The following is a 13,995-nucleotide window of genomic DNA, read 5'->3' as shown; positions in this document are numbered from 1 at the left end:
TGAGAGGCGTGAGCTCGATCCCTGGGTTGGGAAGATCCCCTGCAGGCGGGCATGGCAACCCACTCCAGTGTTCTTGCCTAGAGAACCCCACGGACAGAGGAGCCTGGCGGGCTAGAGTCCGTGGGGTCGCAAAGAGTTGGACAGGACGGAAGTGACTTAGCACAGCACGCACAAAGTATGTAAGACACTTGATACGGATGATTAAGCAAAGCAAAAATACTTTCATTTCTACAGTTAACTCCCGTTTTCCAGATCAAGAGGGAAAATGACTTGTGGAGGCCCTGAGCTGAAGCAGCCGGACCCGGACAAGGACTGGGCTTTCCCATGCTATGCGGTCCGGATGGCCTGTCTGCTGACGTGCACTTTACGTAAGATGGAAGGGTGGGTTGAGGCCAAGACTGAGGGCGGGAAAGGGAAGGGATTCTGACAGGTAATTACTGCCAGGCTGATGGCCAGGGAAGACCAGAGAGCCAGGTCTGCCCTCGGGGGTGGATAGCACACACCTTCTTTTTGTCAGACACACGTTCAGATGCCAGGAGCCGTCACTCATTAAGTGGAACTTCGAACACACCGACTATAGTATATCCATGAAACACGAAGACCTGGAAGTTTTTCCTCAGAGAAAACCTGAATCATTATTCCAGAAAAACCTTCAACGCTATTGTTACTGTGATTCACCTTCAGTCTAGTTATTACCTGGCAGCATAGAAACTCTTTATTTCCTAGGAAGAGCCGGAGAAGGAGGTCACGCCTGGCTGCAGAAGTCACTTGTTCTAGTGTGGCTCCTCCACCCGGGCAGACAGAGGTGGGCCTCTGTCACCTGATGCCAATGCCAAGGAAGGGGGCGTGGGGGACGGAGCCAGCAGTGAGGGTGTGTGTGTGTTAAGTTGCTTCAGTCACGTCCGACTCTTTGAGACTCCATGGACTGTAACCTGCCAGGCTCCTCTGTCCATGGGGATTCTCCAGGCAAGAACACTGGAGTGGGCTATCATGCCCTTCTCAAGGGGATCTTCCCAACCCAGGGATTGAACCCACGTCTCCTGCCCTGGCAGGCAGATCCTTTACCACTAGCGCCACATGGGAACCTCAGTGGGAAGGGCAGACCCTGCAAAGAGGAAGGGGCACCTCGACCACCCACAGCTAGCACAGGGGTTGGAAGGGTGCCCATGCTCTGGCTCACGTGTTCTGAAACTCGTGCTTTTCCCTCAAGATCCTTTCGAACCCAAGGGAAACTTCTGGAGCTCCTAGAAAACCTTTCTTCTTTAGACAACTCTCACAACCAACCGTTCACACTTCGATTCTCTTTGGCACAATCCAGCCCCTACCCATTGTTAAGACTTCTAACTGGGAGGCACAAGGAACATATTAAAAAGCCACAAACGTCAGGCTTCCCTGGTGGCTCTGTGGTAAAGAATCCGCCTGCCAAACGCAGGAGACACGGGTTCAATCCTCGATCCAGGAAGATTCCCACATGTCACAGAGCAACTGAGCCTGTGCCACTAACTACTGAACCTGTGCTCTAGAGCCCGGGAGCTGCACCCAGAGAGCCACAGCGACTGACATCCGTGTGCCTAGGGCCTGTGCTCCACAGGCGGAGAGGCCACGGCAGGGGGAGGCCCTCACACCGCAGCTGGAGAGCAGCCCCTGCGTGCCACAACTAGAGAAAAGCGCGCAGAGCAATGAAGACCCAGCACAGTCACAAATAAAGCAAAGAATAAATAATAATTATTTTTTTAAAAAGCTATAAATGTCGTTTCTGATGAGCTCACTGGCGTGGCTTCTCAAGGGCTTTTCCACACAGTGGACGGGACAAGCATGGGAGGACCACCACGAGCACCACCCCGTGAGGCCCATGGAGACCACCACCGCCGCTCTGGGAAGACGCCCGCCAGCTGCACCATCCTCACGGGCCAGAGAGGCCCCGCCACGCTGAGCCCCAGGGGAGCTGGCCTCACGTCCCTGTCACTCAGGCCCCACCAGGCGACCGGGCCCCCACCACCAGCCGGGGCGAGGCCGCCCTTCCTCACAGGCTCAAAGTGGCTGCCGAGGCACACACCTTTCACACAGAGGCCTCCCACTCCATCTACGTGAGGACCGAGGCCAGAGGGAGGAGGACCCAGGAACCACCGCAGCCCCCTAGAAGGAAAGGAAACACTCAGGGCAGGGGGAAACACATGAGACACTCCTCACCTTTGGATCCCTCTTGGTCACCAGGGTGTACAAGGTCTTCTTATTCAAATCAAAATGGCTGCAGACGTCCCTGGCGGCCTCGGGACCCTGGGTCACCATGGCAGCCATCAGGTTCAGGCAGGCTCGAGCCATCCTGTTCAGGACAAGCGGGACCTGGTGTCGTGACGGCAGGACCACAAAGGCCCCCTCGCCTCGAGCCAGCTGCAACCTCTCTGTGCGGTCTGCTGGCCCCACACCAGAAACCAGGAGGAAGGAAACACGGAGACATGCCCTTTCTTTAAGAAAAAAAATACCCTAACAAAATCTTCAAAGAAAGCTAAAAACCTGAGTCTGAGGACAATCCAAGAACTCAAGATGAAGGTAGAGAGAAGACGGACATGTCTGTTTCCAGTAAATCATCATGGAGCTGGACCCCACTCCCACCCAGTGCCAGCCAGGGGAAGACTTCTGCACAGAGGACATCTCTAGATGCAAGTGCCTGGCGGCTTGCCACCCTGCGGGAGGTCACCCAGAATCCGCGGTGACTGAGCACCTACCACACCCTATTTAAGTGCTGGGAAAACAGCAATTTACGAGACCGTCAAGGCCCCACCGCCATGCACCCTGCATCCCAGTGGAGGGAGACAGTGGGTCAGGAGATGGCTATGGATATTATGGCACACATTCAGCTGTGCCATAATGGGATGGTCAGATAGGGCCTCCCTGAGATGACACCTCCGCAAGGCTATGAAGGTGGAGAGGGAAGGAGTTTGCGAAGACCTAGGAGATGAGGGTTAAAAGGACAGGCAGCGTTAAGGAGGTCTGGGGTGTTCCCTAGACCACAGGGGGAGTGGCAGGGCGGGAGCAGAGGGACCCGAAGCAGCAGAGGAGTCGGTGACAGCGAGGGGACAGTCAACAGGAGGAGGAGGGACTCTGCCATAGCCTTGGAAACAGCTCAGCTCTGCGGGCGGTACAGAAAAGGTCAAGTGCCCTCGTGGAGAGCTGAACGCTGACCAAGTCCAAGGCCAGTCCTGCCACGTACAGGCGGCCAACGTACCTGTAACCCGAGGCGTACAGGGACTCACAGATGAGCTTCATGTGGTTATTCATTAGCTTCTTCACGATGTTGGTCCCCACCACGTGAAAATGGGAAAGGTCACTGGCTGTCCGCAATAATATGGCCTCGAAAACTTGAAATACTAAAAGCATCTGCAAAGACAGAACCGAGGTGCTTACAAATCATCTCCTTTTCTTTTCCGCCTCTACAGACATTTGTCTTAGCCACAGTCACCTGCAGGTTTAAATTTTTCAACCTGCCAGATCCCGAATCAGACACAGAGATCTGCCAGGCCCTGAGTTTGGAATTAGCCTTGCTCCAAGAGTCTAGCTAAATAGAGAACAGCTTGCTTACAATTAAACCAAATGAAATTAAAAGAGAAATTTCTAGTAATGATTCCACCTCACTGCTTTGGGGATATTCAGGTCTACAGCCTTACAGCAATAATCCTGAGACTTCAACAGGTTCATAAACGCCTCAAATTCTGACCTTCTTTGGAAGCAGAAAACAACAGACAACTCAATATACATCTCTACCTGGGACACACAGTCTTTACCTATTTCCCTTCCATTAAAGCAAACCATTCAGAAACCAAGTGTGTTTAGACAAGAATCTATGATCCTTCCTTCTGCTATTATTCACCAGTAACAAGTTAGCACTTTCCTCTAAAGGCTTTCAAAGGTTACAATGCAAAAAATGAATGTATCTCTACAGCCCAGGCACAAAACATCATTTTCAGTAGAAAGCTGGTAACTTTCTACTGGTAATTTTGGAGATTTATATCACATTTCTTTTCATCAAGCTTAACGTAATAGTTGTTGTTATTTAGTCGCTCAGTTGTGTCCAACTCTTTTGCGACCCCGTGGACTGTAGCCCACCAGGCTCTTCTGTCCATGGGATTTTCCAGGCTAGAATACTGGAGTGGGTTGCCATTTCTTTCTCAAGGGGATCTTTCCCACCCAGGGATCGAACTTGGGTCTCCTGCTTGGCGGGTGGACTCTTTACCACTGAGCCACCAGGGAAGCCCTAACACAACAGTAGCACTGACTTTTGCTTCTCCCCATCAGGCCAGGTAAGGAAAAGCGTACTTCACTTTCAGGGCGCTTCTCCCCACTCAGGAGCTGGAAAATCTCGGCACACTCCACAGAAATCTTGATGTACCCCTCCACAACATCGTACACATCTTCTCGGGGGAGCTTCTTAGCAGCGGAAACAAATGCCTCCAGGGCTGAAATGAGAGGCAGGGTCAGATGTTAATAAGGACAGTCTCTTTAGAAACAATCCCTGGTGCTACGGTGACAGAGGGAGATTGCTGGCAGGAAATAGCCAGGTGACTGGAAGCCGCCCGTGACAAGATGGAACAGAGGAGCAGGGTGGAGACAGGGAGATCAAGAGGACATGTCCTTAAGTCATGGGGAGCATCTTTCAAAGGCACTGGCTGAGAGCAGAACCCTTCCTGCTGCAGGAATCCTCCTGATGGGTTACTATTCGATGCTCCTGGGCATCCTCTGGGTCTTTATCAATGTAACCCTGCTCTCCATCCCCACCGCCCATCAACTGAAGGGGGAATAATGGATAAAGAAAATGTGGTATATCTATACACAGAAATACACATAAAAGGGACTTCCAGTGGTTAAAACTTCGCCTTCCAATGCAGAGGGGCAGGTCTCAACCCCTGGTCAAGGAGCCAAGATCTCAGAGGCCTCCTGGCCAAAAAAACACAAAACAGAAAACAGAAACAATATTGCAACAAATTCAATAAAGACTTTAAAAAGGGTCCACATCAGGGACTACCCTGGTGGTCTACTGGTTAAGACTCTGTGCTTCCACTGCAGGGGGCATGGGTTCGATCCTTGGCCGGGGAACTCAGCTGGCACACGCTGTACGGTGCAGCCATACATAAATAAATGAGTGAACAAATAGATAACTAAAGCAAAATAAAAATGCTTTAAACTTGTCCATATCAAAAAAAACAAAGGAAAGAAATACACACAATGGGATATTATTCAGCCTTTAAAAAAGAAGGACACTGGGGACTTTCCTGGTGGTCCAGTGGTTAAGACTCCAAGCTTCCACTGCAAGAGGTGCAGGTTCAATCGTAAGATCCCACATGCCACTCAGTGCAGCCAAAATTAAAAAAGTAAAAAAAAGACAGTAGGAAACTTCACCTTTTGCAACATTCTATATGAACCCTGAAGGCAGTAAATGAAACAAGTTAGGGAAAGACAAATACTGTATGTTCTCACTTACACATTCAATCTAAAAATGGCAGGGCCCATCTGATTCTTACCATTTGATCCCTACCCCAGCAAATAACAGCCCCTTGTAAATAATGAACAAATGAATGAATGAAATGTATGTGCTTAGTCACTCAGTCATGTCCAACTCTGTGACCCTTTGGACTGTAGCCCACCAGGCTCCTCTGTCCATGGGATTTTTCAGGCAATACTGGAGTGGGTTGCCATTTCCTTCCCCAAAAACTAATGAACAAATGAATGAATGAAATGTGTAATTCTGTGCTAAAGCAGGTATCATCTTCCTAGTACTAGCTAGCAGTTGCAGATATCAAACCTTTAAAAAAAAATCTGTGGAAGACAAACTAGAAACTGAGGATATTCTGGCCATGAACTTAATTTTTCACTTAAGAGAAACACTGTCACTGTTTCATTTTGACACAATGCCAGTGTTTCCACATATTAGCCTAATTCGATTGTGCTTTGTCCTCATAATCTAAATACTTTCTAATGGATTACAAGAAGTTGTGCAAGGGTGATCACACTTTTCAAAAAGTTGAATTATAGAATCTACTTCGTATCAGTCACTAATCTTGGTCAACTGACAGACCCTGTGGTGGCTTCCTGTGATAGCTTATTACGTGTTCTTGGGTCAGTGTGAGTGGTGGAGAATCAAAGCTACGCAAAACAGAGATGACAGCCATGGCAGTAACTGCAAACAGGCTCACTGAACAGCCCCGAACTGACTCTTGCAATCCCATGGACTATAACCCTCTGTCCATGGTATTCTCCATGGAGAATACTGGAGTGGGTTGCCATGCCTTTCTCCAGGGGATCTTCCCGACCCAAGAATCGAACCTGGGTCTCCTGCATTGCAGCAGATTCTTTACCGATTGAGCTATGAGGAAAGCCTCCGACTCAGTCAGGACTCCATAAGTATCTGCTGTGATGAATGAGGAGTACATTTACCCACTTTCCTAACAACTGCAATAAAAAGAATTTTAGAGCTTGCTGACAGATGCTGCCCGGGCAGGGGAAGCATGTACTCGCAGGGAAACTGTCACCATCAAGCAAATCGTGGCCCTGGACTCCCCGGCACCCAGGTCTCGGTTTCCCGACTACAAATCGGGAGGCTGGGCTCTGACCCTCGCTGCAGAAAGGAGCTGCTGCGTCTGCACACGGAGGCCCCACGCAGACAGAAGAAGCTGGGAGATCGCCTCTCAAGCTCGCGCTCTCTTCCCCGCTGCACTCACCCGGCCCCGCGCCCTGCGGGTCCCTCAGCTGAGCCTTGAAGCGCACGCCCGTGAGCTCTTCGGTGCGGGCCCGCTTGGCTGTGCTCGCCCGGGCAGCCGCGCCGTCCTGGCCGCCCGAGACCTTCCTCTTGGGGACCCCCATGGCCAAGCGGGCGGCGCGCCGGGATCCACACACCCGGAGACCTGGCGGAAGCAAACGCGCGGTGACCCAGCCAGCCTCTCAGGGCTCACACGTGGGGGGAACGGGGGTGGGGCTGCGGAAGGGGCGGGGCCTATGGAGAAAAGTCGACGGAAGGGGCGGGGCTTGTGAGCAACGCGGTCCGGCAGAAATCCTGTAGTAGAGGTAAACGGTTTCCGAGTCTCGGGTTCCCGTATGGTGCTACGGTAGCAGCTGGGTCGCTGGCGGCTCGGGAGCGAGGTGACACTCCCCGCAACACACTCCCCCTCCCCTACTCGGCCGCGGCTAGGAGAGGGCCTTCGGCGGCCCTTCTCGAGGGTTCTTAGCAGGAAGAACCCCCAGATCCTCCGCTCCCGAAGGGCGCGAGCCCAGACCCGTAGTCGCAGCACAGTGAGATCGTTCTTGCCCCGAGGACGCTCTGCTGTGGCCTCTGGAACTTGATTAACACGCGGCGGGATTCGATGCTTTGCTTAAGTTGAAGTCCTCCTGGTGGGTCGGGAGGGTGGATGCCCCTGGCTAATAGATTGAAGGCGGGAGGAGAAGGGGACGACAGAGGAAGAGATGGTTGGATGGCATCACCGACTCAGTGGACATGAGTTTAAGCAAGCTCCAGGAGATGGTGAAAGACAGGGAAGCCTGACGTGCTGCAGTCCATGGGGTCCAAAGGAGTCGGATAAGACTGAGCGACTAAACTTAATTGCCAGGCGGGCTTGTTGCGGGGAGGTCCTTGGTAAGGCAACCGGTCCGAAGTCTTGCGGATGCCCCTAACCCCGACCCTTAGTTTATCTCACCTCTCGGGCAAAGACAGGCTTGCCTGGTGGGATGTCACCGCAGACAGACTAACTAATGGGAGGACGGGCACCCTTTCGGCCCTGCAGGGTGGGAGGAGAGGATCAAATGAAGTCGTGTCTGTGAAAACCCCTAGTGGACAGCGCAGCGGCCGCCACGTCTAAGCCCCCGGTCATTAAAATGGAAACAGCGAAGCCAGATGTTGCCGAGCGGAGAAAATGATGCCATGTGTGCAAAACTGCTTTGACGGGGGAAAAAGGACTGTGTGTCTTTGTAAGATGTTACTCGTTGACTTGAGAGCCACATGAAATACTCTGAAATAAAATGGAGGCATCAATAGTAAAAACAGGCTGGTGCATTCCTTAATACCCCTTCATCAATACGTGGTTATGTGTTCAAATAAATCATGAACCAGGTCATGAGATGAGTAATTTGGTGATTCCTGGAATCATCAGTTAGCTCGCCCTCTAATTTGAGGAAATACTCTCCTGGGTTCTGTAAGCAAATCTGTATTGAATGTCTAAGGATGTGGGTTTTTTTGTGACCTGTTGAAGTTCCAGAATCTCTAATAGGAAACGTCTGTGGGATTGACTGTGAGTCAAGCACAAGCAAGACTATTGTGCTTGTGGAAATGCTTTTCTTGTAGGCAGGTCAGAGCAAGTGGCCTGACCAGATATGAGTTCTTGCAGCAATATTAAGAGACAGGGATATGCCCAAAATTAAGGCTGTAAAGGGTAATACTCTTATTAGGAAAGACAGACTTAATTATTTTTTAATTTTATTTAATTTTTAAACTTTACATAATTGTATTAGTTTTGCCAAATATCAAAATGAATCCACCACAGGTATACATGTGTTCCCCATCCTGAACCCTCCTCACTCCTCCCTCCCCATACCATCCCTCTGGGTCGTCCCAGTGCACCAGCCCCAAGCGTCCAGTATCGTGCATCGAACCTGGACTGGCATCTCATTTCATACATGATATTTTACATGTTTCAGTGCCATTCTCCCAAATCTTCCCACCCTCTCCCTCTCCCACAGAGTCCATAAGACTGTTCTATACATCACTGTCTCTTTTGCTGTCTCGTTCACAGGGTTATTGTTACCATCTTTCTAAATTCCATATATATGCATTAGTATACTGTATTGGTGTTTTTCCTTCTGGCTTACTTTACTAGACAGACTTAATTATTTTTTAAAAACTTTTTATTTAATATTGGAGTATAATAGATAACAATGTTGTGATAGTTTCAGGTGGACAGCAAAGGGATTCAGCCATACATATACATGTATCCATTTTCCTCAAACTCCGCTCCCATTCGGGCTGCCACATAACACTGAGCAGAGTTCCCTGTGCTATACAGTGGGTCCTTGTTGGTTATCCATTTTAAATATAGCAGTGTGTAGATGTCCATCCCAAGCTCCCTAACCATCCTTTTCCCCCAATGTTCCCCCCACCCACCCCAGCCAGGAACCATGAGTTTGTTCTCTAAGACAGACTTAATTTTGACTAATTGTCAACACGGGTTCTTTTCTGTGGTTTATTGCCAACCACCAAATTTGTTTTCAACCAGAGTGGACCTGACCAAAGAGACAGGAGGGAGAGAGGAGGGAGCAGGAGAGAGATGTAGGAAACAGTCAAAAACTATTCAGTTTCTGCCTGTGTGGCCTTGGGCATGTTATCAGTTTAGTTCAGTTGCTCAGTTGTGTCCGACTCTTTGCAGCCCCATGAATCACAGCACACCAGGCCTCCCTGTCCATCACCAACTCCCGGAGTTCACTCAAACTCATGTCCATCGAGTCGGTGATGCCATCCAGCCATCTCATCCTCTGTCGTCCCCTTCTCCTCCTGCCCCCAATCCCTCCCAGCATCAGGGTCTTTTCCAATGAGTCAACTCTTCGCACGAGGTGGCCAAAGTATTGGAGTTTCAGCTTCAGCATCAGTCCTTCCAACAAACACCCAGGACTCATCTCCTTTAGGATGGACTGGTTGGATCTCCTTGCAGTCCAAGGGACTCTCAAGAGTCTTCTCCAACACCACAGTTCAAAAGCATCAATTCTCAGCTTTCTTCACAATCCAACTCTTACATCCATACATGACCACTGGAAAAACCATAGCCTTGACTAGACGGACCTTTGTTGGCAAAGTAATATCCCTGCTTTTCAATATGCTATCTAGGTTGGTCATAACTTTCCTTTCAAGGAGGAAGGCGTCTTTTAATTTCATGACTGCAATCACCATTTGCAGTGGTTTTGGAGCACCCCAAAATAAAGTCTGGCACTGTTTCCACTGTTTCCCCATCTATGGAGTAATGGGACCAGATGCCATGATGTTAGTTTTCTGAATGTTGAGCTTTAAGCCAACTTTTTCACTCTCCTCTTTCACTTTCATGAAGAGGCTTTTGAGTTCCTCTTCACTTTCCGCCATAAGGGTGGTGTCATCTGCATATCTGAGCTTATTGATATTTCTCCGGGCAATCTTGATTCCAGCTTGTGCTTCTTCCAGCCCAGCATTTCTCATGATGTACTCTGCATATAAGTTAAATAAGCAGGGTGACAACATACAGCCTTGACGTACTCCTTTTCCTATTTGGAACCAGTCTGTTGTTCCATGTCCAGTTCTAACTGTTGCTTCCTGACCTGCATCAGCTGTCTACAAAAAGGGAACGAGTGGGAGAACTTGCCAGTACTACCCAGCTGACGGGTGCTGGACCATTCACCCAGTGTTTCCTAACCTCAGTTTAAAAACCAAGAAAGAGAAGGTGTTGTTGCCCATCCCAGCCTTAGCCAGAGACATACCATATGGGGTATGGCTCAGAAGAACAGGTGGATGCGTCAGACACTAACCCAACTTGTTCAGATATGAGGCTCACCAATCAGCCTCTGGATGGTGGCATCCTTTCTATGTAACAAGCCTGCATGGAGAGAAAGGACTTTATTTGCCCCAAGAACACTCCAGTCTACTGAAAATAAGCACCACTGTTCCTAGGACATTCTCAGCGGGCACCCAGTTCAGGGCCCTTGTGCTTGCTGTTGCTGCCTCTGAAACTCTGCCCGGGCCTCACGTGGCCCGTCTTCTGACTGCCTGTGGGCTCTTCCTCTCCACCTCTCACTCCCTAGTGTCGTACCCTCCTCTGTTTTCCTTTGTCGCCTTTATCACCTGCTGATGTTGTTCAGTCGCTCAGGCATGTCCAAGTCTTGGCGACCCCATGCACTGCAGCACGCCAGGCTTCCCTGTCCTTCACTATCTCCTGGAGTTTACTCAAACTCACGTCCATTGAGTCAATGATGCCATCCAACCATCTCATCCTCTGTCACCCCCTTCTCCTCACCTACTAGTAATATTAGATACTTATTTGTTTGTCAGACTCCTTTACTAAAATGTGCGTTCTATAATGACACAGAAGAAAATTCAGTGCTTCATTTTCACTGCCGAGAACAGGGCTTGGCAGCTCATAGGGCTCAATAAATATTTGTCAATTAGTTAAATGTCTATATAAATGAATAGAGACCTGGGTCTTGATGTCAATCTATTCGAAAAGATACATTGACTAGGTATGCTGTCAAAAAGCCTCAGCAGACAGGTTTTCCAGTCCACAAGCTTATGAACTGGCACCTGGACTGTGCTGAATTAGCCAGAGTCCAGCCTCTACTCGCCCACCAGTTCATCTCCTCTGGCCATATTTCTCATTCACATCTGGTAAGTGAGTGTGTTTATTTACTCCTATTTCAATATTACAGAGTGAAACCCAAGTTCTAGAAAGGGGTAAAGGGAGATGCTCTATCAAAGACCGTGTCAAGTTCGTATGAAAGCATGTTTATCACAGACTCTCAGGATGTCGGAAGGATACCTTGTATTCATAAGATGAAGTTGTCTTAACAATTTACCCTGCATCATTTCATTGGTTAACAGCTTGTGAATCCAATCACATTACCCAGAGAGGTATGGAATTCCTTTCTTTCCTGATGCAAATTTTAGTCTCTTTAGTATGGCAGTTACCTGAGATCAAGACTATTCCATTATCTGTTTTTCAGTGAGAATAACGAAGCATTCTTTCAAAGACAGTTACTTGAACTCCAGTGAAAGACAGTGTCCATAGGCTAGAAGAGGCAAGTAAACCTACATAATATTTGCTATGTGCATTGCACTAGACAGCCAGCCATAATAGATTCAGAAAAGTCTTACACAGCAGCCTTACCCTTAAGAGATTTACAGTGTCACTGAGAACGCGACTCACCTGATAAGTTCAATCACAACAGAATTTAACGAAGAACCGAAGATGCTATTAGATGTTGCAAGACCATATAATTATTAAACAAATTATTAATATTTGAGCAGTAGATACATCACACTAGTATGATCCAGGTTAAGTCATTGTGAATTTCTTACTGAAGAAAGATAAGAAAACATAAGCATCAAATTTGTCCTTTTTTCTTCTCTGAGACTAAAGTGAAGAAGAGCAGAAAATGTTCCCCTCTTGTCCAATATGGAATAAACTAGCCATAAGTGTGAGGTCCGGTGATAAAAATCATGACATAGATGACATTTGTCTTCTTAAATTTCCCCAGGTCCACTCTCTGCTCACCCACCTCCTCACAGATGCACACAGCAGCTTCTTGCTGCTCCCATCTTCCCAAAGCCCCAACAGCCACAACTTTCCAGAATTTATATCCCTGGAAGTACTTATTTTTGTGCCTCACTCTGTATGCTAAGTCCCCCTTCTTCCCTACCCTTTCTGCTTAACCTGTTTCCTTACAAAAGCTGTTTCTAGCTGGTCATCGGAAAAGAGGTGAATTTGGTAAATTCACCGTAAGATGGGCTTCCCAGGTGGCTAGCTCAGTGGTAAAGAATACACAAGTCAATGCAGGAGATGTGAGTTTCATCCCTGGGTTGGGAAGATCCCTGAGAGAAGGAAATGTCAACCCACTCCAGGATTCTTGCCTGGAGAATCCCACGGACAGAGAAGCCTGGCAGGCTACAGTCCATGGGGTCTCAGAGTCGGACACAGATGACAGACTAAACGACAACAACCATAAGGTGTTAGAGAATAATATCAACTTGCAACCAATCCACAAATGGTTTATACATTAAAAGAGGACATTTGGAGATCACAACTCCCCAGGTGAATTTCTTGTAGGTGTGTTTTAGTCACTGTGGTATTGAATGGGGGCTGGGGTGGGGGTATTCTGAACATTCTGCGTGAATCTGCTTGTGAATTCCAGCCATTGTGCCATATATTGCATTTTATACTTGGGGGGGAGGATGCCCTCATGTTTAAAAATATACTTCCAAATCCATTTGAGGGTGAAAAAAAGTGAAGTCGCTCAGTTGTATCCGATGCTCTGCAACCCCACTGACCGTAGCCTACCAGGCTCCTCTGTCCATGGAATTTTCCAGGCAAAAGTACTGGAGTGGGTTTACATTTCCTTCTCCAGGGGATCTTCCTGACCCACGGATCAAACCTAGGTCTCCCACATTGTAGGCAGACGCTTTACCATCTGAGCCACGAGGGAAGCCCCTGCACTGATTCTGCTAGGACAAGTCCCACAAGAGTCATATCCTCAATTAACATATATTGTATTGATGACCAGATCTCAGACCAGACTCTTCAAAAATACTAGGTTATTGAGTTGATGGCCCTGTTCTTTGAACAGCAAAATGGAGCAAAATCCATACCCAGTTTAGAGATTAAAATGTTAATGATAAATTTCAAAGCTATTGTGAAAACTAGTTTAACCTCTTAGTCACTGGACAGAAATATGAAAAAATATAAAAAATCTGAATGTCAATGTATTCAAATTAATTGATGGTATGAGAACTTTACACACATAAACAGAATACATTTTCTTCTTAAATATAATGGAATTGTCATAAAAATGGGCAATCTCCTAGGCCACAAAGAAGGTGCAAATTCATTCCCCCCAAATTAATATCATACAGACCATGTTCTCTGACCATCAGGCAGTAAAATTTGACCTTGATAATAAAAAGATAGGCTTTTTAAAATCTCATAAGTCTATGAGAGGGAAAAAAATTCTAAATAATCCTTGGGAAGCACTAGGGAATTTATGAAAGACTTGGAATGCAATAAAATGGGCACTTTACATTGCTTAATCTGTGGGACACAAGTCTTAGAGGAAAATTTATAGCTTGAAGCATATGTATCAGAAAGCAAGAAAAACTGAAAACAAATGAACTGATAATACATATTCAAATCAAGAAATTGGAAAAAGTGCAATAGAATAACCAAAAGAAGTAAGAAGGAAAAGGAAGCAAAGATAAGGAGCCAAATCAGTTACAAGTAGAATGAGAAA

At 47.8% G+C, this 13,995-nt stretch overlaps 1 protein-coding gene across 1 annotated transcript in view; it reads right to left on the bottom strand.

The window, feature by feature from the left end:
- URB1 (URB1 ribosome biogenesis homolog) overlaps positions 1 to 6,855 on the bottom strand; it is a 77,078-nt gene extending 70,223 nt beyond the window's left edge. The window contains exons 1-4 of the mRNA NM_001205980.1: positions 6,714 to 6,855; positions 4,315 to 4,454; positions 3,227 to 3,378; positions 2,191 to 2,323 (exon numbers count right to left, since the gene is read on the bottom strand). Coding sequence (NP_001192909.1) covers positions 2,191 to 2,323; positions 3,227 to 3,378; positions 4,315 to 4,454; positions 6,714 to 6,855 — 567 coding nt within the window. The remainder of the gene's footprint in view (positions 1 to 2,190; positions 2,324 to 3,226; positions 3,379 to 4,314; positions 4,455 to 6,713) is intronic.
- Between the last annotated feature and the right edge of the window lie 7,140 nt (positions 6,856 to 13,995).

This window comes from Bos taurus, chromosome 1, assembly GCF_002263795.3.
Source record: "Bos taurus isolate L1 Dominette 01449 registration number 42190680 breed Hereford chromosome 1, ARS-UCD2.0, whole genome shotgun sequence".
In the NCBI taxonomy this organism is placed as follows: Eukaryota; Metazoa; Chordata; class Mammalia; order Artiodactyla; family Bovidae; genus Bos; species Bos taurus.
This window is presented reverse-complemented; position numbering and strand designations above follow the sequence as displayed.